This window comes from Mixophyes fleayi, chromosome 10 (genome assembly GCF_038048845.1).
Source record: "Mixophyes fleayi isolate aMixFle1 chromosome 10, aMixFle1.hap1, whole genome shotgun sequence".
Lineage (NCBI taxonomy): Eukaryota > Metazoa > Chordata > Amphibia > Anura > Limnodynastidae > Mixophyes > Mixophyes fleayi.
Window position 1 is genome coordinate 65,746,025 of NC_134411.1, and position 27,181 is coordinate 65,773,205.

The window sequence follows — 27,181 nt, forward strand, 5'->3', positions numbered from 1 at the left end:
CCGCATCATTTGCCTGGCTATTATGAGTGGGACATTCTCATGATGTATAGCACGAAAAAAACAGCACAGCTGTTGGCTTGTACAAGAACACAGCAAAATACAGTGCAGCCTCCTGGAAGGTAATGCATGGAGACAGCTCTGAACAAGCTCACCTGCTCCATCTAACAGATAACTGGCCAACCACAGAGTGCCTTATTGCTTTGCTACTGAGAGACATGAGTATAAAAACTGTTGAAGCACTTCATTTACATACTGACTTGCAGACAAATATGAAGCATGGCCTGTAATGTTTTACATGCAAAACCCTTCCAGTAACAAACTATGCAACACTAAACGCATAAAGCAAATTGATACTGCTAATTGAATGTGTGGCTATCTATAATGCTACGCACATAACTATAATGTATGTAAAGCTTCCTTCTGCCGCGATATTCAAAAGGGCCCACTTCCTTAGAGATGTCACAGCCAGATAAGGGGAGGCTCACCTGCTCAGCTTGTCTTTTGAAGTCACCAGGGAAATAAAAATGGACACTATCCTGAAGGGGGCAGGCCACCTACCCTCTCTGCAGTCTAAACTTGGCGCATCATGCCTTCACAATGCTGCGTTACTTTGCTGACAGCAGCAGCTGCACTACCTAAGCGAGATGGATTGAATTTTCATAACCAGCTCCCCGAATTACCTTTTACCATCAAAGATAATTTATGAGCGGCTTGGGTGCCCTGGAGAGACAATATGCTTGGCTGTAAAATTAACTGTAACTGGCTTGTAGGGTTATAATTAACACCGGGAGGGAGGCTGGGGCATGTGGAGTAATTGATGCTGAAAGCTGGTAAATGAAGGAGGAATGGCAGTGTTGCTAGTAAGTGTACTGCGTCAGAAACGATGTGCAGCAGCTGAAACCTAATTACAAATCAATGTCTTCTGATGGGTTAAAAATGGCCACCCTGTGTTTCTGTGTCCATATTCAGCCATTTTTTTGGAATGAAAAATGCAATGACTTACGAGAATGGATTCATTTTGCAGAGAATGAATATACTGTATGTGTACAGTAATGGCACTACTAAATTACAATTACCTGCTACTATATGTGGATCATTCTAAGATAAAAGGCTTATAGAGACCATTATGGCTGCTATTAAGTAGGATACGGCTCATCAAGATGGTTATTTTACCAAAAATACTAATTGATTGGGTTGTCCACTTAACATACATTGCACTCCAGAACCCGTTTCCTTAAAGTGGGATGTAGCTCATAGCAATGAAGCACTTAATCCATTCTTACCTGTTCAATATGTAGCTCCATAAAGTGCCACCGAATGGATGGATTATTGCACTCTGTTCTGAGCTACAGTCAAAGGAGTCAATCTGGCTCCCAGTTTCAGGTAATGGGGTGGACAGTCATTATTTGTTACAATACCTGTTAATAAATAAACTGAAAAGTAAATTCTAAGAAAGCAGTTTAAAAATTACACGATTATGTATATATGTGGTTAAGATGTGTTCCCAACTTTATTTTCTACAGATTTATGCTGCACTCTATTGAAATAATAGTAATCTAAGCAAGCTAGCTCCAGAATGCCAAGGATAAATGTATGCAGCATAGGGCTCCAATCAAGAAAACCTAAGTACCTACAAAATCTATGGTGACCCTCCTGGGAGCACTATTGATGTAGATGAAGCTTAATGTCACTAAAATTAACATGATTGCCAGTAGAGAATCCAGGGACTCAGGCACTAAATGTAATTATATATAAGTTCTTAAATCCATTGACTAGGGAATTTAGAGCTACAGGACAGGTAGTGGAGGAATATGCCACAAGAGGCTGTATACAAATGATTATTGAAGGTGCAATCTACTTGACTGAATACCTAAAGACAGAGTATAAGCAGCCCTTGACCTTATTTGAAAGACTTATGTACAACATAAAGAACTGAACAAGGGATTTTTAAATTCTAAAACTGCTTGTAGTCAGACTTGTGAGGAAGATTTAAGAGTACAACAATTGAGCACAGAATAAGGGAATGTACATTAACACTTTCGCTGCCAGAGGTTTGGATAAATTTTGTACCTTCCTATACAGGCCAATTTTCAAGATTTTGGTACCCCAGTTCCACATATCAGTTCAGGCATTATCACTATGAACACATTCTCCTCCACATAAGAGTTGGCCAAAAAACTGACCCGCTATCGGGCCCAAAATTACTGCAGTGCCCAGCAAAAATGATAAAGGCTCTGTCTAAATCAACATTATCAGGCAAGTTGGTAAATGGACCATATGTGGCAATCCCTCAACTGCACTAACAGGCACGACTGATGCCAGTAGCGATTGCCCCCAATGGTTTCATGTGCAGCCAAATTAGAGAGTGATCCTGTTGTTTGACTGCTCATCAGGCAGTATGGCAGGATCACAGTCCTAGTCTCTTGTATTAGTATAAATGCATTTTTCTTTCTTTCTTTAGATCAAATTCAGCTTTTTTTTACTTGAACTTCATTTTGTATTTTATATTCAATAAGTTCAACAAATTAAACAGCTGAAAATTTGGGTTGAATAAGCATATAAAAAAAGAAAAATAAAAAAAATCTACTTTATTAGCAGCCACATGTAACACATACAAAATATAAATTCAGACGTTTTACTGAATGCATGTATACCATACATATACTTTTGCTGAAATGGACAAAATGGGAGTGTTTGCTACTTTTTTTTTGTGTGTAAATTTGCTTTCTAGTGCACTGGGACAATCATGGATAATCCAAGGCACCCACCTCCATACATTTACGGACCATGAAGACTCCATCAGGGTTAGCAAAAAAATAAAAATAGTGCCCTCCCTTGTGTCCTGGTGAAAGAGACATTGAGTGTCTAGTGTAATGCAGTTCTGGGTGTCACAATACCTAGACCCCATTCCCACCTCAGGGGAGTCGATTTTGCCTTTGCATTATCTGAAAGTTGGGTAAGACTGTAGCATGGCTCTCAGAACTACTGCTGGCTTAATTAATGCTATCAGCTTGTGAGCTCTATTCCTCGCTTTAGTAGCTGGTTTGTGAGCTCAATCTGACATCTGTAGTGCTAAAACAGTAAAATTGCCTCCAGCCTATTTCTTCCTCCCAGGTGTCAGATGTTGTGGTGGAGGAAACAGTAAGAGCAATAAAATGCCCCCAGTCTATTGTTTAGAGATAACCAATATCACAGGTGTCAGGTGGAGAATGGCTGGGTGTACACTAAAAGTAACATTGGAGTTTGCCCTAAAGAGACGCCCTCTGAGGCCTGATTGGTTAAAAGCATCAAGTACTCAGTGGAGTTTGGGGGGGAATTGGGAATATTTTATTAAAGACTGACCCAATACTACATCACGTGGACCTGGGATACAGCATCCAGTGATATTATATTGCATTAAACCTAAATTCACCTAGAGGTTTGGAAAGGCATTATACCCCTTCCTGCATTAGGGAAACATGATTGTTAGCTAGTAATTTATGTTGTAACCATGCTGTCCAGTTTCAACATTCTTTACATTATAAGAGGGTCCTCTATCATAAGGTCACTATAGCAACTACCCTTCTCCATTCCTTAACACTCACGGCCGAATGCATTTAAGGCTAAAACACGTTGGTGGTCACTGTGAATGACCACATTTTAAAGAGCTATCAGTTCTTTAGTAAACTTTCTCTGCTAAAAGAGTCGATCAGAAATCTATGAGCGGCAATATGCTCTTTAGTAAGAGAATATTTTCAACAAAGGGATCTTTTCTCCACTGTAGCAGGACACTCTTCAACTTACCAACATAAAAATCATTTTTGTTCGGCTTTCTGTCTCCTTGAAATTACTTTGCAATAACTGTGCTATCAATGTAAATACAAATATACAGTCATGGCCAAAAGTTTTGAGAATGACATCAGGTCAGTGATTCTCTTTACACAGGTGAGAGTGTTGACGAGGACAAGGCTGGAGATCACTCTGTAATGCTGATTGAGTTAGAATAACAGACTGGAAGAATTAAAAGAGGTTGGTGCTTGAAATCATTGTTCTTCCTCTGTTAACTATGGTTACCTGCAAGAAAACATGTGCAGTCATCATCATCATCAGCAACTTATATAGCGCTACTAATTCCACAGCGCTGTACAGAGAACTCACTCACATCAGTCCCTGCCGCATTGGAGCTTACAGTCTAAATTCCCTACACAACATACACACACATACACACACACACACACACACACACACACACACACACACACACACACACACATACAAACAAACAGATAGAGATTAGGGTCAATTTGATAGCAATCAATTAACCTACTAGTCATCATTTCTTTGCACAAAAAAAGCTTCACAGGCAAGGATATTGCTGCTAGTAAGATTGCACCTAAATCACCCATTTATACGATCATCAAGAACTTCAAGGAGAGAGGTTCAATAGTAGTGAAGAAGGCGTCAGGGCACCCAAGAACGTCCAGCAAGCGCCAGGACCATCTCCTAAAGTTGATTCAGATGTGGGATCGGTGCACCACCAGTGCAGAGCTTGCTCAGGAATGATAGCAGGCAGGTGAAGTGTTTTGGAGGATAGCCTGGTGTCAAGAAGGCCAGCAAAGAAGCCACCTCACTCCGGGAAAAACATCAGGGACAGACTGTTATTCTGCAAAAGGTACAGGGATTGAACTGCTGAGGACTGGGGTAAAGTGTTTTTCTATGATGAATCCCCTTTCAGATTGTTTGGGGCATCTGGAAACATGCATGCCCGATGAAGGAAAGGTGAGTGCTACCATCAGTCCTTTGTCATGCCAACAGTAAAGCATCCCTAGACCATTCTTGTGCTTCCCATCAAAGGGAGTGGGCCGACTCACAATTTTGCCTAAGAACACAGCCATGAATAAAGAATGGTACCAAAACATCCTCCAAGAGCAACTTCTCCCAACCATCCAAGAACAGTTTGGTCACAAGCAATGCCTTTTCTAGCATGATGGAGCACCTTGCCATAAGGCAAAAGTGATAACTAAATGGCTCAGGGATCAGAACATAGACATTTTGAGTCCATGGCCAGGAAACTCCCCACACCTTAATCCCATTGAGAACTTGCAATCCACAAGAGGCAGGTGGACAAACAAAAACCCACAAATATTGACAAACTCCAAGCATTAAGCAAGAATGGGCGGTCATCAGTCAGTATGTGGCCCAAAAGTTAATTGCCAGCATGCCAGGGCGAATGGCAGAGGTCTTTAAAAAGAAAATATTAACTCTTTGAATAAACTTAATGTAACTGTTAATAAAAGCCTTTGACACTTGCTTGCAATTTTACTTCCGTATACCATAGCAACATCTGCCAAAAAGGTCTAAAAACACTTTAAATTTTTGGCCATGACTGTACATGCTACACCTATATTAATATAACAAAATGAGGTGAGTGACTAGGGCAAACAATATATTTTCTGTAGAGCACACTGGGTGTGCTGGGGTTTAGTTTTAGCTCCAAATCCAATTTTAATTAAATTACCAGAAAACACTAGCTTGGTGGCACTCTAACTAAAGTGGCTGCTTTTTCATATTAAAACACACACAACGCTAACTGCAAATTAGTACTGCCAGTTCAGGATAGCACAGGTATATTTGCAAGTATCATTCAAAACAGTCCAGTAGCCAATTCAGGTACTGACGCCTTTTGCACTGCTTGTGAAGAGGACTGTCAGTGGTCACGCTCAATTTTATTGTTCAACTGTGGGACCCACAGAGCTCAACTTTCATTGTCTGATCAGCTGCCCACTGAGCTCAATTGCTGTTTCAATCTCTGTTTGGCTGCTGGACCCTCTGCACCCAACTGTCAGTATACTGAACTATGTCGTTTCAGGGCTACAGAAACTGCCTACTCTATTAACCCCAGCCAGGGGACAGTAAAGTATCCTTCACCTCATCAATTACCATGCACCATTTGGATCAATTGTTTCCACTCTCTCATTAACTACCCCAGCTAATACACATTCATTCATATCTCTCCATTATGCAACTACTCAATTTACACTCTCTCCTGTTCACTATCACCACACTTCTCTTCAAACTCCTTTTCTTTCTCGATCATCTTATTTATCCCTCCCCTATTATGATTTCCCTTTTACTACTTCCCTCCTCACTAGTCTGCACACATGAACTGTTTTGCTTCCCGCAACCAACATACTCACCAGCCAACATAATCAGTAAAGCAAAGTAATGATGACTGCACATTTCCTTACAGATTACCATGGTTAACAGAAGAACAATGATTGCAAGCACCACCCTCCTTTTAATGCTTCCAGTCTGTTATTCTAACTCAATCAGCTTGACAGAGTGATCTCCAGCCTTGTCCTTGTCAACACTATCACCTGTGTTAATGAGAGAATCATTGACCTGATGTCAGCTGGTTCTTTTTTTGGCACAGCTGAAATGCAGTGGAAATGTTGTTTTTGGGATAAAATTCATTGTCATGGAAAAGAGGCACATTGTAATTGATTTCAATTCATCTGATCACTCTTCATGACATTCTGGACAATTTGCAAATTGCCATCATAAAAACTAGACAGCAGACTTTGTGAAAAATAATATTTGTGTCATTCTCAAAATTTTTGGCCATGACTGTATTTACAAGTTCCAATCTGGGAAGGACAGTTGTTCCTTCTCAGATTTGCATTTCAGTTCCAACATTTTCAATATCAGGCTCTACCTTTCTGCCTGATGATAGCACCAAGAGTGTTCATGAAGGTAATGGCAGTGATCGCTGCCCTTCTGAGGACTGGGGGGATACTATCATTTCCTAAATGGATGATCTACTGATCAAGGCGTGAACTCTAAACATGCTTTAGGCCCACATACTAGAGATAGTGCAGACCATAGAATCTGAAGGATGGCTCATCAAACGCAAAAAATTCAAATAGTTTTTCTGGGTCTTCTATTCAGCACCCAACAAAAGGTGGTGTTCTTGCCAGAGGAAAACATCATTATATATAGGGAGTAGTGAAGTTGCTTTTAGCTTGCTGACTGACGTCTGTTCTATTTCTGCATTAAAGTCTTAGGGAAGATGGTCTCGAACTTCTGTGGTTCTACTCGAGGGAGTTCCAGAAGTTCTTTCGAAATTATCACTGTCATACCATCAGCTGTCCAGCCAGTTCCTCAGACTGTCTCCAAAGATGTATAAGTAATTAGTTTGGTGGCTGAGGGTCGACAATCTCAACAAGGATCATCCCTTCAGCATCTAGAATTGGACCATTTGGACAACATACGCCAGCCTTTGAGGCAGTCAGCTTCAGTGCTGCTTTCAGGGTCTTTGGACTGATTAGTGTACAACTATCTAACCAAAGGATACCATCATTGTGAGAAAAGGCCATAACGATCAAGTCAAACAATGACATACCTCAACCATTAGGAAGGCATGAAAAGGTCCTTTGCCATAAGTGTCTGCCTCAGTGACATCTGAGACTCAGAGACCTAGAGTAACATTTGTTATTAAGAAAGTGCTCTACACAAGAATTACTAAGTATTACTCACTAGAAACAATGTGTCGGAGGCTTTGTCAATTGAACCAACCGGTTTGCATACCAGTATAATAAGTGGATCGTGAGGCAGGTGAATATTAGTAATTTGTGTAATTCAGGCTAATAAATCTATCCTATCAGATGTGCAGAAATACTCCCAACTACCAGCAATTACTCAAACATAAGTTAGAAGAGTGAGGATCATTATATTATTTAGAAGAGGCCATCTACTGGTGTAGGTTTTATATGCATTTTCTCTAACATATATATATATTAATTGAGGATTTAGCTATGTGTTGACGGGCCAGCAACCATCTTTCTGTATCAAGGAAAATCCCCAGTCCTCCTCTTAAGTTGTTTCAAATGGTTATGCAGACGGGGAGGTAGTGGATAGAATTGCAAAATATAAACGGAGATAGCGCTATGCCTCCCCAGACTGTAGGTGCAGGTTTTTCAAATCAGGACAAGCTTCTTCGCTTATTTAAATTGATCTTGGATTGACTAAAACTTTTTATCTTGAAATTGAAGTGTATATTGTGTTTCTCGGAGAAATCCATGAACAAATTAGGGGTGAAATCATCCATGATTTGGGGAAATAATTTTATCTCAGCATTGACCCATGATTGAAAGTACTTTAAAAAACAAACTAATAGCAAATAATATGGGTGTTTCTATAATGGGGTGAGTGGCGAAGAGAATGTCAATGTTATTTTTTTTGTTCAATTTGTCCCAGATCTTAAGAGTTAATTGAACAGTTGGTTTGTCTGAGGCCCCTAAGGAGCCAAGGAAGAAAACTTAGCCCCTGATCTTTCGAAAGACTTCTCAATGTCAACCCATGGGCAGCACAGTGGCCTAGTGGTTAGCACTTCTGCCTCACAGCACTGGGGTCATGAGTTTGATTCCCGACCATGGCCTTATCTGTGTGGAATTTGTATGTTTTCCCTGTGTTTGCGTGGGTTTTACTCCAAAAACATACTGGTAGGTTAATTGGCTGCTATCAAAAATTAACCCTAGTCTCTCCCTCTCTGTCTGTTTGTGAGTGTGTGTCTATATTAGGGAATTTAGACTGTAAGCTCCAATGGGGCAGGGACTGATGTGAATGAGTTCTCTGTACTGCGCTGCGGAATTAGTGGCGCTATATAAATGATGATGATGGTGATGATTTCTTACACCCTTGGTCTAAGTACCAGGATAGATTGTGGCTTAGCTGTATAGCATGGTAATATTTTTCAAAAATAGGGAGACCCTATCCTCCACTCAAAGTCAGCTTGGCCATACACAATCTTTTAGTCCTGGACTTTTTCCCATTCCAGATTCATTTGGCACATAGTGACTGAAGAGACCTAAGATAAAGAGTTGGGACACTTATTGGTAAAGTCTGAAACAGCTACGGCAATGCATTTATATTTATAACATTAATTCTTCAAAGCCATGAGATATAAAGGGGGCTCCAGGTATTTATTCACATTTAATAAAGGACATTAACAGTGTATAGGTACTGTAAAATAACTGTTTGTAGGTCACTGTAATTAAAATATCCAAATAGCAAATCGCTAGAGGTCTCCATTGGAATTCAGAATTAATTTCTAGCAGCTTTTTCGATGAGAAAAGGAAGTTAAAAGGCTAACACCAACTTGTGGTGTTGTTCCTTTTATACCCAGAAAAAGAATAATATTTCTCTAACTCCGTAAACAGGTTGGGAAGCAAGGTCTAAGGTGCTGCTTATGTTAATAACACATCATCCACAAAAGACACCCTGAAAATCCGGGCCCAATCTAATCTTGGTAGGCAGTATCTCGAGCTTTATTCAGGTCTTCATTTGCATAATTTGTTGAGGTATATTACATATCAAAAAATATTTTCAATTTGTATACAATATATAGTAAGTGCAGAGGTTATTTACATGACCATTGCACATCTTTGAGAAGTCAGACAGAACACAATGAAGGCTCCAGCAGTGTGGAGTGTTAACATACACCTATTGATGCTGAATTAGGCTCACTGAAAGCCTAGAAAATGACAAAAAGCCCAGGTGAAAGATTGGAAGCCTCACCAGAGGTCAGGCGAAGGTGGTAAAGTTAGATGGCAGAAAAGAGGTTGAAGGTCATAAAAGGAGCAGGGTCTGTCTATCATCATCATAATTTGTGTAGTGACACTGCTAATTAGAAATGGCATACTGATAACTCCTTCATATAAGTACTATTCATGTGTCTGCTAGTGATATTATTTGATACTATAACAGGAAAGACATAAATCTGGATATATTTTGGCCTCTTACTATAACCATTGCTTAAGGGGACTATTGTTATTAATAATCTCTTACAGAAGCTCCACACTTACCTGCTTCTTACTTATAGCACTGAAGGTATAACATAGAAAAAACATTTTTATATCTAAATAATTCAATGTAGATAATGTAGCTAAAGTATTTATTAATAAGTATTTTTTAGTATAAGAGCAACAACAAAATTCTATAATCTGGTTTATATTATAATTTGTAACAGTGATCTGATTCACGTTCGGAGGTAAATCCATTTACATGCCGTATTTTGCAAATAATAGTGCTGTGCATGCTCAGATATGAACTTTATGCCAATGAATTCAATTGCATGTAATTCACGAACACAAATGATACTTACCACTGAGTAAGACATAAAGGGCAGCGCGGGCGGTGGGAAGTGGTGGACTGACATACGCAATGCACAGTAAGGGCGCATTGACGCAGATGTGGCCGATTCAAGGGCCGGGTTTCTTTTAAGCACGCTTGGTTTCAGATGTATCATTTGCACTAGCTACAGTTAGCACAAAACGTGTTTGCAAGTAAGATCACATTGTATGTACAGTATGCATTAAGAACATCGCTATTGTCCGTATACTGCACTCTGTTCCGTCTGTTAACATATGGCATACCTTTTAGATAGACATAAATACACCCAGTTTCAAATCGAAACACATCTTGAGATCTACATGGATTTTAATACAGTCGGAAATACTCCCAAGTTCTGTGTTCTGTTTTAAAGAGCAAAATGAGTTCCGATTTAAATCTGGTCAGAATGTTTATTTAAAATGTTTGTCTTCCTCCTAGCAGATTTCAATTTTTTTTTAAAATCTAGAAAGCTTTTGCTAAAAAATAAAACTGTGGTATTTCTACAGACAAGAGGTATTTTAAAAAAAATATTGTTAAAAATAGTTGTCTTTATAGCTGTTATTTAGATGGCACCAAAGCCAACAGGTGAATTTTTATTATAAATGACAGTATAACGGCTTCTACTAATAATGGTATGAATAGGTAGATCAACTTCCATTTGCACAATAAATTATGTCCTTACATTATGTTTTATAATATATAAAACTGGAGTATTTTCTCATATTAACATTTTGTCTTTACATGGTAAAAATATGAATCTATGTAAATATACAGACTATAAAAAAAGGTTGAAGCAAATATTCTTGTTAAAATATACTACCCCTTCTTCAATGTGGTTTTGAAAAACAAGCAAGTAAAAAATTGCTGAGTAAACAGGGATGGATCTTTAACCTTTGGTTTACTATACCAAAGATTACAAATGCTACAATGTAGGCCTAAGGCTATACAAAAACATCATCAAGTCATACACATCCGATCTGTGTTCCCTCTATGTACCACCCCTTTAAACATTCTTAAACACTTATCTTCTCTCAATCTCCTTTGTTCTTGGCTAAACATGTCCTGAGCACCTAATCTCTCCTGTCTGCTAAAAACTCTTACCCACTTATCATTCTTTCATCAAGTTCTTGTGTTTTCAATACACTGGGACTAAGAAAACATCTCTGTCAAGTAAGATGGCTGAGCAGGCTTGGTGATCAACACTTGGATGCTTTCAAAATTCATATACTAGTACATTAAATGGGAAAATACTCTAATAAATATATTTAACCAAACTAAAATATGTATTTATCCCTCCAAATTACCTTTTAGATGTATTTGTGTAATGACATTTTTTGGGTGGTTTTTAAGTTGTTTACTAAATGCATTGATCACGTTAAAACAGTAACATTTAAATTACATAACAACTTTTCGTAAGTAACCTTTTGACAGCCTGAAAAAGTATATAAAATATCTATATTGGGCCTGACTCATTAAGGAAAGTAAAGCAAAAAAAAGAGTAACTTTGAACCTTGGCAAAACCAAGTTGCAATGCAAGGGGTGCAAATGAGTTTGTTATTTTGCACATAAGGAAAATACTGGCTGTTTTTTCATGTAGGACGCAAATAGTTGAAAGCTTTATTTTTACACTGACATTAAAAGTTGATCTAGGACATGCGCTACCCCAATTATAAACCTGTACTCACATTTTAATTTTATATTCCCCCTCCAATGCAACATGATTTTACCAAGGTTCAAAGTTACTCATTTTTTTGCTTTACTTTCCTTAATGAATCAGGCCCATTGTGTCTTTCTTTCAGATATGCTTGTACTTTTAGTTATTTGCCTTTTACTTATTTTTATTAAAGTACTGCAGAATATTACAATTATAATAAAGAGAGAAAATACAGCAGATATACTCATAGTATCCAACATAGCAAAAGAAAAAAATGGTGACTAGTTCTTGATTGGTACAACAAACAATGTATAAAATATGCTTATTCTTGGTTTTCAATGTTTAACAGACCTTATACATCGCTCCAGTGTGACTGTATATGTAGGAAGTCTTTAACAACCACCTCCCACCCCAACTATCACTTTAAAAATGTAAAGAATTTATAAAGTAAAGTAACACTTATCAAAGCTAAAATGGAGGATCATCCGCCACATTACATAGCTCACACCAAGTGGTATGTTGAAAACATTTCATAATTCGTTCCTTAGTGGAGTGTGTCAATGTAACTGTCCCATGTTTAGATTTGTTTTCTAATGCGGACTCAACCCAATCCATTCTAAAAATATAATTTTTCATTAGATAGGGATATTGAAGGGATTTTGCTTTGGAGCCGAAGCTGGATCATTGTCTTACTTGCCCTGAAATATAATCAAAATATATACAGAACTTTTTTCTCACTTATAGAAATTATATAAAAAAATAAAACAAATATGATATCAAAACAATTACACACATACAGTAGTAACAATCTAATGTATGAACAAACAAGTGATTTTAGGTAGAACAGGCTGTGTGGTAATATAGCCACAGCAGTCTAATCCTTAAGGCAACTGTTCCTTATATAGGTACATTTGAAGTCTGGTAAAGCAGGATTCACCAATGTTCTTCAAGAATATGGGGGAGAATTTTACTTTCATTGTACAACTGAATACGAGTTGTGCATTATAAACCATATTAAAGAGATATCGAATAGCATATCTGGCCCTACTAGATGGATAATATATAGTACCTAAGTCAGATATGAAGTATTAGGTAATGATATGTGGAAAAATGTTACAGCAATCTCAGTAAGCTAATCACTTGTTAACCTACTAAACACTCTGAAGTGTTACACAGCTCTCAGTTTAAAGGATCGAGCCATTGTTGCTTCCATAACAAGGCATACATTACTTTTATCTAGGAGGATCCACCAATGCATATGCATGACAGTTAGAAATGGCTGCACTTTAGATCATCTTTGTGTCACACCTCCTTAATCATCTTCTCACAAATACAAAACCATTACAATATTGTGAAGGCAGTGAAAAATTACAAGGTGGTAACAAAGAGCTGAAACCCCTAAACCTCCCTAAGGCCAATGTTGTTTGAAGATATACTGTAATACTACAGGCGTTCATCTCCTGGACCCAGTGTGCTTAACTGTCATTGCTGCTGCCATCTCTGTTGGTGCTCTCAATTTTCACCACCACTTAGGAGATCAGGGGGAACAAGTGTCCTGGCTCTGTGTCCAGCAGTGATCATGATACCAAAGAAAAAACTGGGCACACAGCTACTCCGAGCTGGTGGATGATAACCGAAGTCCAAAAACCTTTTCCTGAACCAGAAAGAGGTTCAGGAAAGAAATATGGTGATAAACAGTCATGGTTGCCAGCAGCTTATTCTGCAGTAACTGGTTCATCTTTCATGTCTCCAACTTCCACTGCCTTAGAGTAGCCACATAAAGTTTCCTCACCACCAGTTAAATTGTTAATCAACTACCTTATGTATGAATTATTTCCCACAGCTCTTTTTTGTAAGCTCATTTGGACAGGGCCATCGTTACCTTCAGTTTCATGTTATTGTTTATTAAATATTTGTACCATGTCTCAATGCACAGCACAATACAATATCTTGGTGCTTTAGAGATAAAGGATAATAGTGCATGATGGCCAGGTGAGAGATTAGATAGTAAAGAAATAAATTGGGAAGGCTCAGGTCACATAGTGAGAGGAGAACTTGGATAGTAAGTTTAGTTAGCCTAGCAGATTGTGTACCCCTCAAATAGGATGGGAGAAAAGAATATGAGAAAATAATTTTTGAGAGAGAAAAGCTGGGAAATTGTGTAGTAAAAAAATTGGGCAGGCAGATCATGTTACAAAATATTGAATGTATCAAACCCCAATTTCTCCAAGAAAAACAACCATTATCTGGCTTGATATTAAGAACAAGGTAGCTTGACACATTGGCTTTTATCGCAGTCCAAGTACTTAAAACATATATATGCATTAAAGGGGCAGACAAGTACTTAAAACATAAATATTCATTATAGGGGTAGATTAAGGTCCTGTGGGAGGAAACCAAAACACCTGGAGGAAAGAAACCCATGGAAACAGAAAGAGAACATATTCCACACAGTCAGGCCCGTGGTCAAAAGTAAACCCATGACCCAGAGTTGTAAGACAACAATGGTAACCACTATGCCACCATGACCTTGAAAATATAGTGGTTTTGTCCCTTGTAGTTAAACCCTCACTCAATTTGGTTGTCATTTTTATTCTACTACAACCAACTCAGAACTCTGATTGCAAAGGCCCCAGCTGTTGGTGTAGCCCTCTGTGTTATGGTTCCCTGTTTGCAGGTTACAAGCACAAGGGATGACCTGCGTCACAGGCAGGTCAAGTAAGGGTCACCTTGAAAAAAACAAAACGAAACCAGAAATGCCTGGGCAGTTACTTTAGCGCTATGTCTGTCACACTGCTGTCACCTACCATAAACAAAGTGAGCAAAATGAGGAAGTTCTGGACTACTTCTTTTAACAAGTCCATCACATCTTACTTATTCAAGGTATCTCAAGTTATTAAGACTGTGTTTACATGGTGACGTGATCCTAGCTACTCAGTGTAATATCCTAGTATTAGACTAAAACAAACCTCTGCTCTTTGAAATTGCGTTTGTTTAGACCATCCATAGAATATCCTGCAGAAATGTTAACAGCTTAGAAAATTACTTGACCTCAGAAACACAGATTTTGTGAATAATCTAAAAAGATAATCACACTTAATGATGTGATCAATGAAAAATCATATCTGCAGTAAAACCAAGCGCAGATCAGCCAGGCCAAAATCTGACAGCTCAACAAATAGCTAAATACATTCCATGATTTGATCTGTTAAATAACATGTGCAGTGATATTGACTGTTTCAGTTGCGCTAACACAACAACTTTACTGATTAAATTCACTTTCTTTGGCATCCAAACATACAAAATCTGTCCAATTTAATTGGAATTGATAAAATTGCTGGAATAAATTACTTGTCTGGGCAGTTTAAAGTCACACAACATGTTTTATGTTTTGCTTTTAAATATAGGAAACTGCCTGCTATCAATATTACAAAAATAAAACTTCACATTAACATATCTCTGTTTTATTTATTAGGAATCACTGTGTGTGCGCAAGTCCATTGTGTTTCTAAAATACCAGTAGGTTCAATGTCAGCGCTTTATAAATAACAGATGATGATGATAATAATAATAATAATAATAATAATACTTTATAATATCTCTTCATTCTCTCTAAGGCTACCGATGCTGCTATACACAACACTATCAGTTAATTAGTGATAATCAAGTACTAGCTATTTGCAGTACAGTGAACAAGAGTAGCCATATAGAAGAGACTGAGAAGAAAAGCAATATTAAAAACACAGATCCAGTTCCAACAATAAAATCAATTTAATTAATACAGTGCAAAATGTTATCCACATAATGTAACTATTGAATATAAGCTTATAAAGATTATGTATAAACATAACCTAAAAGTTCACTATGCAGTAAATCAAATACGTAACTTTATTATCACGAATTGCTCATAGCCACTGGCATTTACTAACATTTTTAAACTAGTGAACACATGTAAAAGGTGAACACATGTAAAAGGTGAACACATGTAAAAGAGCATTACACTAGAAATCACAGTTTTTAGTGTCACCATACACACTGCCGCTATGGCTTTGCGGTAGTGTTCTATTTTGTTTTTTTTGGGGGGAGGGAGCTTTACCATGGGTAAATGCAAAGTGAACGCCTAATAAAATGGCTAGCAAAAACAAAGAGTTTGACACAGGTTTTTACTAGCAATTAAAAAAAAAATGCTAAAAAGAAGGATACTCCCAACAGCTGTGACTTTTGGACTTGGAGTTCTGAGCTGCCTGTATGGGTATGTGGCCTATGAGGGTGTGCATTTAACCAGCTGAATGAATAGAGCAAGACATATCGCCAAGTAAGACTGATGTACAGAGATGCATACACATTAATTCCAAGTCAATAAACTAACATAAAAAGAGTAACATTAATTTTATTTTTGTAACATTGCATTACATTGTAATGAACAACATAACTACAAAAAAAAAGTGTTTTTTCAAGATAGTTTAAATTTGAGAGCACTTTAATCAGTTCAGAGTTCTGTAGCCTTCACTTTGCAAACATAGCTTGAAATAGGTATTAATCATCTTTATGTTAAAGTACATGAAAATACAGACTGAAGTTTGCGCTTAGCTGCTTTTTTGATCTGAATAGAATCTTTATGAATAAATCCCACATTGTTTTCAAAAATTATATTTTTGGTTAATTAATGCTAGTATTCATCTTGTGTATTTTAGGTGGGGTTTGTAGAAATATATGCTTTTATGATAACTTGTTTCCAAAGATCAAAGATGGTAGACATACTTTTTTTCCAAATTGAGGAAAAGATACATGTGCGTTTTTCCAAGTTCAGGAGAATATACATCTTTTAATAACACATTATTCATTATGAATATGAATCTTCTTGTTCTATACTAGCCTGTCCAGCTGGCAGCCAACTTGCTGCACCCAACACTCCAACCACCACCTGAGGCCCACAGGATAACGCAACAATTAAGACTAGCGGATTCTGATTGCTCCAGTCTCTATTTGACAGGAAACAGTAAATGAAGCCAGTTTTTTAATTGGCCACTCGCGGTCCGCCCACAATAATGGTGGTTGGAGGATCGGCCAATCACTGCCTCATCACCATGATCATAAATGATTAGGTGGACTACAATTAAATGTGTTAGACTTAAGAGATTGATTTTTGTGACAAAACCTAGTCTGGCTCCCCTCTATTTTCTAGATATTCATTATTGTGGTAATGAAGAGGCTGCAATAGCCACCAAACCACTGTCTCCTTAACATGATCACACATTAATTTGCTGGACTAATATGAAATAAAAGACTGTTCTTTAGTATGTGTTTTGTTCTGCCAAAATGCCCAATGATGTCCATTGTGGTGCATATTTAAATTGAGCAAGCTGGTTGGGAAGACTCTGCACTTCTGAGAACTTCAAGGTGCTATGATAAAAAGAAATCACAACGCTTCTAGTGAATAGTTCTGATTGTAAAGAGATATTGAAGACAGAGACGGATCTGTACCACTCAAAACAATTCAGTATTCCTGTTTATGTGCTTTTTTACGGTACCTATTAGATGGGGATAAATGTATACCATTGTAGACTTGGGTCTAATCATTATTATAGGTGTGTCAGACAGACTCTGACAATCCTCCTAAAATAATAATAATGACGACAAAGTCAAAACATTTAGTTTTAAATGTATACAAGGAAAGCATCTCATTCTTTAACTATGATTTTCTCACCTCTTTCGCCATTCTTTTCGCAGGTCATGTCGTTCTGCCAGCAATGGCAAGACAGACTTTAGTAATAGGTCCCTCTCCTTCTGTGTCCAGTACTCTTTTACAAGCTCTTCTACCACAAGGCTCGTCTGAGAAGCAATTAAATCAAAGAGAAAAGAAGAGAGAAACACGTAAAATTAATAAAAAAAAAGCTCATAGGCAAATGAGGACAGTAAATCAATATATTTTCATTATTATTATTGCATGTTTGCCAACTAATCAATATGGGAAATGATGGCTGAAAATGGGCACCATATATTTTGAGTTTAGTCAATATGTGCGGAACATAAAACACACTATAAAATGGTATGCTTTAACTCATGTGTTACCTCAATAGTTGAGGATGTATGGAATATGAAGAGCTAGATGTAAGAAAACGATATAGTGCTAAATATATTTCTTGAATTTCTTGAATATTACCTATAAAGGAGAATTTTATTTACTTAAATATCTCAGATCTGACAGTAATGTAAATATTGGGCTATAATGTTATCAGTTCTGTGTCCCAGTTAGTATTACCAATTTTTTTTACTGTAGTTTAATTACAAGAATCAAAGTGATGTTTTATAGAATTCTTTGAGTGGCATTTAAAAATAACTGATGCATAGACATAACTAAGGCCCCATACCCACTGGTGTTTTCTTTAGCTTAAAAATGCTATATTATATAGTGTTTTTACTAGTGTTTGACGCTTACTGTAGGCTTCCGTAGCGTGTTTACCCTTGGTAAATGGAAGAAATAGAACAAGATACAGTCCAAAAAGCAGAAAGCAATACAACAATAGTACAACTTGCAGTTCAAATAACATCATCAGTATCTTTTCACCTTGGAAAAATCACTTTATAGGCCTTTGGCCTAAAAGAATGGTAGGATACCACGATCCCTTTACTGCGCTGGGTAACACATCATTTTATCTAGATCATAGGATATTGGGACCTTCTCTTCAAATTCTCTTTTACCCTTGGCTGCATACAACCTTTCACTAGGAAGCGCAGGTGTCCCACTTCCGCTGCTACTTTGGCCTAAAAGGCGTTTTTTTTCCCTGCATTTTGCCGAAAGAAAGTAATACATATAGATACTCTCTTTTAAACTCAATAACGTAGGGAACAAGTGTTTTTTGTACGCACTTTATCTTTTGATATGACATTGAATTTTAAAATCTCATCATGCACATTTGTTCCCCTGTGATGTATTTTTTTTATTATTATTTTTTTCATAAAAAGGGCCAAAACACAAAAATGCCAGCTTCTATTTATTCATCATCATCATTTATTTATTTATATAGCGCCAAATATTCCGCAGCGCTGTACAGAGAACTCACATCAGTCCCTGCCCAATTACAGCTTACAGTCTAAATTCCATAACAAACTCAGACAGACTAGGGTCAATTTGATAGCAGCCAATTATTATTATTATTATTATTATTATCATTTATTTGTTAGGCGCCACAAGGTATCCGCAGCGCCGCACACAGTACTAACAGTAGACTATACAGGGTGAAACCATACAGAACAATGAACAAAAAGTACCAATACTTCAGAAACTCCGGCTAGTCATATGCAGTATAAACAGAGCGGAAGAACAGGTATGGAGACAGGAGGGGAGGGGGCCCTGCTCATACGAGCTTACATCTTAAGGGAGGGTAAGCAGACCAGGCACAAGAGGAGGCAGCTGAGGCAAGAGGAGAGAAGGGAGGATGAGCAAAGGGAGGAGATGGGGGTTAAGTAGATGGTTGGTAGGCTTTGAGGAACAGGTGAGTTTTGAGTGCACGTTTGAAGGAGTAGGAGAGAGATGGATGGAACGAGGGAGGTCGTTCCAGAGAAGGGGGGGCTGCACATGAAAAGTCTTGGATTCTGGAGTGGGAAGAGGTGATAAGGGTGGAGGAGAGGCGGCGGTCATTGGCCGAGCGCAGGGAGCGGGCAGGAGTGTGAATGGAGAGGAGGTTAGAGATATAAGGGGCAGTAGTGTTGGAGTGAGGAGTTTGAAAAGGATTCTGTAGGGGAAGGGGAGCCAATTAACCTACTAGTATGTTTTGGGATTGTGGGAGGAAACCGGAGCGCCCGGAGGAAACACCCACAAACACAGAGAGAACAAACGCCACACAGATCGAGAATCAAACTCATGATCCCAATTGTGTGAGGCAGAAGTGCTAACCACTAAGCCACTGTGCTGCACTTTATTGACTTAAACAGTCAAAACTATTTTTGGATGCCATTAAACAGTGAAACAAAATTGCAATAAAATATAAACATATAAATAGTAATATTCTACATGAAAATATTATATAATATGAAAAGATACATACTAGTTTAGAAGTGGGGAAAAATAAATAAATAAACTAAGCTGTCCAATAATCAAGAGCTTGTAGTAATTGTGCTATAGAATTTCAGCCTACCTTTATTACCCATATTTCATTTCAAAGTCAATATTCACTTATGCATAAAGACACTAGACAGAATGTTTGTGTGCAAAGTAAAATATGGAATGTATATTGGGAGTTATTTTGACACATAATAGAAAACAGGTTGAACATCAATTTAGGGAGACAGAAAGGGTTGAATCAGAGAAACACATTCAAAGAGAAATCTTATTGCCAGTTTCAATTAATATTTTGCTGCTTATGATGAAATGAATTAATATCAGTTGTTATCATATTGATCAACAAAACAGAGGAGGACAGTGATAGATTAGGGGGTAGTGAATAATTTATATTTAAACATAAGTGTGTGTGTGCATATAAGAAACAAGACACATGTTCTCAAATTAATCACAAAGACACAAAAAGGATATTGAGCAATTAGTGCCAGAAAACCCACATGAACTGTCAGTTCAATAGCCAACTATGTAGGCAAAATCAATAGCTGTTACATATTTTGACAGTGGCACACAAAAATAATATACTACAAGAAGTTATATGTTGCATAAAATAAATTACTTTTATGATTAGTGATACCATTTAAATCAAGCACTATTTCATCTTAAAAAAGCATATTATGTGGTTGATCTCAGTGTCTTATTTTATGACTGTTAGATTACTTGCCAGACAAACGTCATAAGAGATGAGATGAGTTACAGTATAAAGCCCAATAACATACCTCTCAAGAGTTATTATCGGTCACTACTTTTGACCAAAATAAACTCATTAATTTTCTATACTGACTTTCTAAGGAACTTTGTGAACACTCCAACTAAATAGCATTGACATATGCAAGTTTGTTTCCTCAAATACATATTCATATATGTTATAAATATAGCAAGTTTTAGTCCTGCATTGTGATTAGGACTTTGCATAGTAAGTTGGGTTTTAAGCATTTTGTGTCTGGAATTGTTCCAAAGGGTGTTCAAATACCTTTATGTGTACTGAGATTTCTAGCAGCAAATTTACAGTAGACGTCTACTATTCATTTGGGCAACCCTTCTTTAATTAAACCTTCCCCCTACATATACTAATTAGGTGTGAGGTGTCCTGTCCTGTCCACAAAACCTAGTACCTGAAGGCAAGGGCTGTCTCGCATTGCTTGTCTTGGTAATGGCCTACTAAGACCGTCCATAGCTCACAACAGAGATATGGAAGCTGGTCCATAGAGGACTATTAAAGAGTTATGGACGGTGGTGCTTTATTCAGCTCTTCATTGGTCTTGGGTTCATGTAATAGGATGGCTGGGGCAATTGGCTTTCCCCACTATTTGTACAGACAGAAGATTCTATTAAAAAGGGACAGAAGATCCACAGGAGACATGAGAGGGGTGTGAAGCACTGAATGAATTTACAGCCAGCTTCTAATTGGACCGATGCCATATATATATTCAATTAGAAACTGTCATTTTAGTCAATGTATCAGATCCCTTCTCGCAGTACAAGCAAGTACAGAAAAGAAAGGTTCCAGAGAGTGAACCACACCAATGTTCTAGTCAGGGGATAGGGTTCCAGAGAGCAAACCCCACCAATATAATAGTCAGGGAAAGAAGGACCACAGCTTTTAAAAAAAAGCACAACACTAAGCAGGAAATGGCAGTAAAAACTGTTGCTAAAAAATTACAGGTAAGTTGGCAGTTTATTAATTGACCAAATGAGTACGGTGTCTAAGTGGTTAGAACTTCTGCCTTACAGCACTGGGGTCATGAGTTCAATTACCGACCATGGCCTTATCTGTGAGGAGTTTGAATGTTCTCCATGTGTTTGCATGGAGCACTCTGGAGCATCCTCTGGGAAACCTCCCACACTCCAAAAACATATTGGTAGGTTAATTGGCTGCTATCAAATTGACCCTAGTGTGTGTGTGTGTGTGTGTGTGTGTGTTAGGGAATTTAGACTGTAAGCCCCAATGGGGCAGAGACTGATGTGAGTAAGTTCTCTGTACAGCACTGCAGAATTAGTAGCGCTATATAAATAAATGGTGATGATGATGATGAAATGAGTGATTTGGGATGTGGGATGCGCTTAACCCGATAAATGCAGCAGGCAGCGAGCAAATTCTGAATGAATATCTGATTAAACAGAACTGCTATGACATTTAATAAAAGGCAAGGCAATGCAAATCACCCCAATTCCCTTAATCGGTGGTCAAAACAATTAGCACAATATTTATAATGTTACATTAAAAAGTTGTGGTTATTACAATGTGGCTGAGTCTTATATGTAGTTAAAAGAGCTTGCACATTACTGCACAAACCTACTACGGTAAATGTTATAATGAGGCTTGATGACAGGTACTAGTTCTAAGACTGATGCTTCCCCTTAGGGATGACTGAAGCCTTCACCTACTATCTTGAGCTAATGGAGGTATTTTACAATCAGGGGCTAGAGGTCAAAAGAGTGGATAACAAACACTTCTCTAGGTTGTGCCTTATCAGGCCTCAATGTTAGGAGGGCATGTGTGCTATTTTCATTGTTTGCACAATGCCAACACTTTCTTTTGACTGTTTCCTGAGTGAGATAGACTTGCACTGGTGACCTGATATTTAAAGACCAGGTGAACAGGACAGAAAGAGAGTTCATTAGGATTTGTTCTTAAAACTTTGTATCTGACGTAATATAGTTGTGCCTATGTGCACCTCTAAAGAAGTTATTAAAGTACTAGCCTTTAGAAGGGGCGGTAAAATGAAATTGCACAACCAAAAATGCCAGAATAGCTCACAGACAATTATGAAATGCAGACAGACTCAGCTGTTGCGCAATTAACTACAGTGCCTTGGACGTACTCAACACCCATTTTCCACACTTAAGACTCTCCCAGTGTGAAATATGTATGTGTGAGTTATACATATGCACCCCCCCCCAAAAAAAAAAACGTAAAAAAAAGTGATACGCCATAAAAGAAATGAAGTATCATTTAACAAGTATTTGTCCCCCATGGTCAATAGTCTTAGTAGAAACATATTTGACAGCTATTACAGTCAGTTTTTTTTCCTGAGAAATACTCTTGGCTTTGAGCCCTGGGCTGCAATTGCATATTCCTCCTTGCAAACTTGCTCAAGCTGGGTAAGCTTAGTTGGGGAGCATCGATACACATTTAAGATCTTGCCACAGATTTCTAATGGGATCAGTCTCTGATTAGGCCACTCAAAGGACTTTTCATCATTTATACCACTGCAGTGTTGCTCTTGCAGCGTGCTTTGGATCTTTGTTGAAAGACTAACTTCCTCCCCAGAATAGCAGGGTTTCATTTAGGATTGTTGGACAATATTGCCCATCCCAGCAGCAGAGAAGCATCCCCAGAACTTCATGTGTTATACTTCACAGTGAGTATGGTAGTATCTGGCTAGTGTGCATTGTCTGATTTGCATCATTCAGACCTCTTAGAATTCAGTTTGTCAGATTGTTCAGCATTTCTGTTGCATCCTCTAGATGGTGTTTAGCAATTGGTTTGTGGACAAGCATTTTCCAGGCCAGACGTTCTTCCTAGCAACTCTCCAATAAAGGCCCTATTTGTGGAATGCCTCAGAGACTGTGGACTCATAGCATTATCCACCCAAATTCTACAAGATTATCCTTCGATAAATACATTTCCTAGTGTATTGGCACACATTTATGTAATGTGTGTGTGTCTCCACTTTAGATTAAATGTATAATTATGATATTTATCTTTCTGTTGGATAAAATGGGCATTTTAGCTACTAATGTTCAGATTAGTCCATTAATGCACTTACACACAAAATATGGAAGCATAAATCATTACAGATATTTATGCACACATGTATATAAATATTCTCATATTTCTTATAGTAAGCATCACATAAAATAATAGCATTGTAAAGGTGAGGCGGGGATGAGAAGTGTTGTTTATAGAAGCCAGCTGCTTAGACTTTGGCGCCCAGTGTTATTAAACTTGCTATTTTATGCTTACTAGGTCCCCACTCCCTTCTGCTGCCCCCCTTGGCACAGCTACAGCTGAAACCTTAAATCCAATGCAAAGATTCTGTAAGTGATTAATTGTTTGAGACGCGGCTGACCATATGGAACAGAGAAGGCATCAAGTAATTCATACTTCTGTAAGCGCAACTTGGCCCCTGTTGCTTTTAATGCACAGGAAGAGTGCTTGCGAAACCTAGACCGGGTGTCTTGCCCCTGACAGCCCATTAAGAAATCTCAAAGCACCTCTCTCAAGTTCTGCTCTTGCTTTCTCAATGGCAGCCCTAATAAAACAGAAGCAAATCTTTCCAGCAAGTCTTAAATCTTTCACGTACAGTACATTAGCAGTGGATTGCTAAAACAAGTGCCTTTTTTGGCTTGATAGGAAATTGGGACTTCATTCCTCTTGACTACTTGCTAAAAACAAGTAGTATGAATCATATATTGAGCAAAGATGCCTTTTGTAAATGTATAAATGACATGTACACACACAAAAGCTTTATCAACTATACCTCCTTTAAATAGTGGCATTATGGCCATGAAAGCAAAAATGCTCGCTGAAAAAATGCACACATTTATACCCCATTCATACTGCACCAAAATCTCGGGTTTTTCCCGGGGCGAGCTCAAACGACCCGGGTCTTGGTGCAGTATGAATGGTACAAGTGAAAAATCACGGGTCGCTTGCACTATGAATGTGCAACCCGGGTTTTGGCATAGTTGCATAGGGGGGAGAGAGAGAGAGAGAGAGAGAGAGAGGGGGGGGGGAGGAGAGAGAGAGAGGGGGGGGGGAGGAGAGAGAGAGATTTTTTTTTTCCATCTTTCAGCCAATGAAAAGTGCTCTGGTGATGACTCCCACAAATTGCCAGGGCACAGACTTGTGCAGTATGAATGGGGTCAACCCGGGAAATTCCCGGGTCCGAGGTGCTGTATGAATGGTGTTTCTGAGCTGGGACGCTCCGAGACCCTGCAAAAACCCGGCTTCAACCCGGGATATTGCAGGGGCGGCAGTATGAAAGCGGTATTATTTTTAGGAATGTGACAAAGAGACAATCAAAGATTAATAATTACAGGTGAATACTATTCTGTTACTAATGCTCTAGTAATGCAATGTTACTCCATATTTGTTGGTATAGCTGTGTAAATAAGTCAAATTAAATGATTCTACAATATTGCATACTTGTACTGCTATACATCAGGTTATGGCAGGCTATAATTCTTTAAGACAACAAGAGAAACAAATACTGATTATTGAGAGAACTTTTGCTCTTTCTGCACAAACAATAATGCAAAATATTTTATAATAGAGATGTATTTGATATTTTGCTTAAATAAGTAAAATGATATAATTGTGCATCTTCTCTTCTGCAGTTTTGTTATACGAGTTTGTTTTAAGACAGGTTAGCCAACACTGCTCCACACAGATAAGGCCATAGTCAGAAAATCAAACTCATGACCCCAGTGCTGGGAGGCAGAAGTGATAACCACTAAACCACCATGCTGACAATTTTGCATTTTAAGCTTTTTCCACATTACTTTAAGTGTGCTTCTTCCTCTACTGAAGTACAACTGTAAAGTGCAAAATATACCCAATTAAATGTACAGGACAATCTATATCAGCTCTGAAGTATGGCAAACAACAATTGTTTTTGCCAAGTCAAAATGGCTGTGTGACCTTTTGTACAGCAAGGATAATCCCTAAAAATGTACCCACTCCATTTTTTTTTATCTCATTTTAAGAAATTTACTCTGTGAAATGAAATCTTGTGCACTAATCTGCAAAAACATGTACTTGGCAAAGAATATACTGCCCCCTAGAAACTTCTCCCATTGGACAAGACAAACCTCTGCCTACCGGCAACTGTTGCCATCCTGCTTGGTGCACCAGTTAAAGCATGTGAGGTCACCAAAGACAATTTAGCACTTTGCCTTTGCCATTTTATGCTTCATAGATGTGACTGGACGCAGGTACTTTGTGGGCTGGAATAGCTAAAGCATATCAATCTATGAATATATGAAGCAATTTACACGACATCCATGAATAGTGGAAGTGCTGAAGAATGTCTCATAAATAATAATACAAACATCATGCCATATAATAATTATCTAGGCTTATTAAAATAATGTAAAACGTACCATCACAAAAGATAAAGGAGCTGTTAAAAATCTGATTACTGTTTTCACCAAGTGTGCTGCTCAAAACCTGGATATCAGCAGAAAGTAACAAGTGCTCTCTACTGCTTCCAGCTGCTTGAAGGTAGTAGAGCTTGTCTTTATTATTGATGAAGAATTTACCCTTTAAGTAAATATCAGCGGTTACCAAACCCAATCATCAAGCCCCCCAAACATTTCAGGTTTTGAGGATATCAATGTTTGTGTACAGGTGGTTAAATCAAAATGATTGAGGGACTAATCAAATCACCTGTTTTGAAGCATGGATATCATCAAAACCTGGACTGTTGGGGGGATTGTGACTGGAGTTGGGAAACACTGCTATATACTGTACTTGTACTTACACAAACTTTCTGATATCAAGAAGCAAGAAGTAAATCCTTTTCATCAATAATAAAAATGAGATGTACAACACTCACACAGTCTACTTCTCTAACAGGCTGTCATAGCCACAGGTCTGCTGAAGAGACTTTTTTAGGCACTTGTTATATTCAGCTGTCAGTTGAGTTCTGAGAAGAGTGATCATTTAAAAAGAAGTATGCTTATGGTATTGTAAAGGGCTGCATATTAAAAGTAATGACACACAAGCCAAGATAATGAGAAGAAAAATATGACTGAGGAGGCGTGTCTATGCAAATCTGAAAAATCAAAATAACTGTTTTCACAGTTTTTAATTGTTATTTTTGATAAATAGGTATCCTTACAATATTATGGTAATGAAGAAGAGGCTTAGAAAGATGTTTTATAGCGCTTTTAAAGATCTGATGTAGGGCTACTGTCACTTCTGCAATATTTACTAGACATCAATATGATACGAGGTGAATATAAAAATAAAAACACTAAAATGCTCATAAGAAAAATGTCACAAACTTTTTTTTGCATGTGTGAAAATACAAATGGAGGCAAAAAGAAAAATATATAAATGCCTAAAGAAATAGTATTGTACTCAGTTAAGAAATGACAGCGTGCTTAAAAACGGCAAATACTTTATATGTAAAGGAGGAACAATGAGAATGAATGTAACAAGAAGCGGCATAGCCAATTACACTAAAAGGAAAACAATACAATATTTTCAAATGTAATGAAAAACTATGAATAGTTTTCTATTGCAA

At 37.8% G+C, this 27,181-nt stretch overlaps 1 protein-coding gene across 2 annotated transcripts in view; it reads right to left on the reverse strand.

Moving 5' to 3' along the window:
* The window catches only part of FTO (FTO alpha-ketoglutarate dependent dioxygenase), a 253,219-nt gene that overhangs the window by 146,979 nt on the left and 79,059 nt on the right, over positions 1 to 27,181 (reverse strand). The window contains exons 8-9 of one of the 2 annotated variants that reach the window (XM_075188840.1): positions 17,511 to 17,635; positions 16,302 to 17,419 (exon numbers count right to left, since the gene is read on the reverse strand). In XM_075188840.1, the coding sequence (XP_075044941.1) occupies positions 17,386 to 17,419; positions 17,511 to 17,635 (159 nt within the window). In that variant the 3' untranslated portion in view covers positions 16,302 to 17,385. Of the gene's footprint in view, positions 1 to 16,301; positions 17,420 to 17,510; positions 17,636 to 27,181 lie in introns of those variants that run through there. The other variant, XM_075188839.1, reaches the window with a different exon arrangement.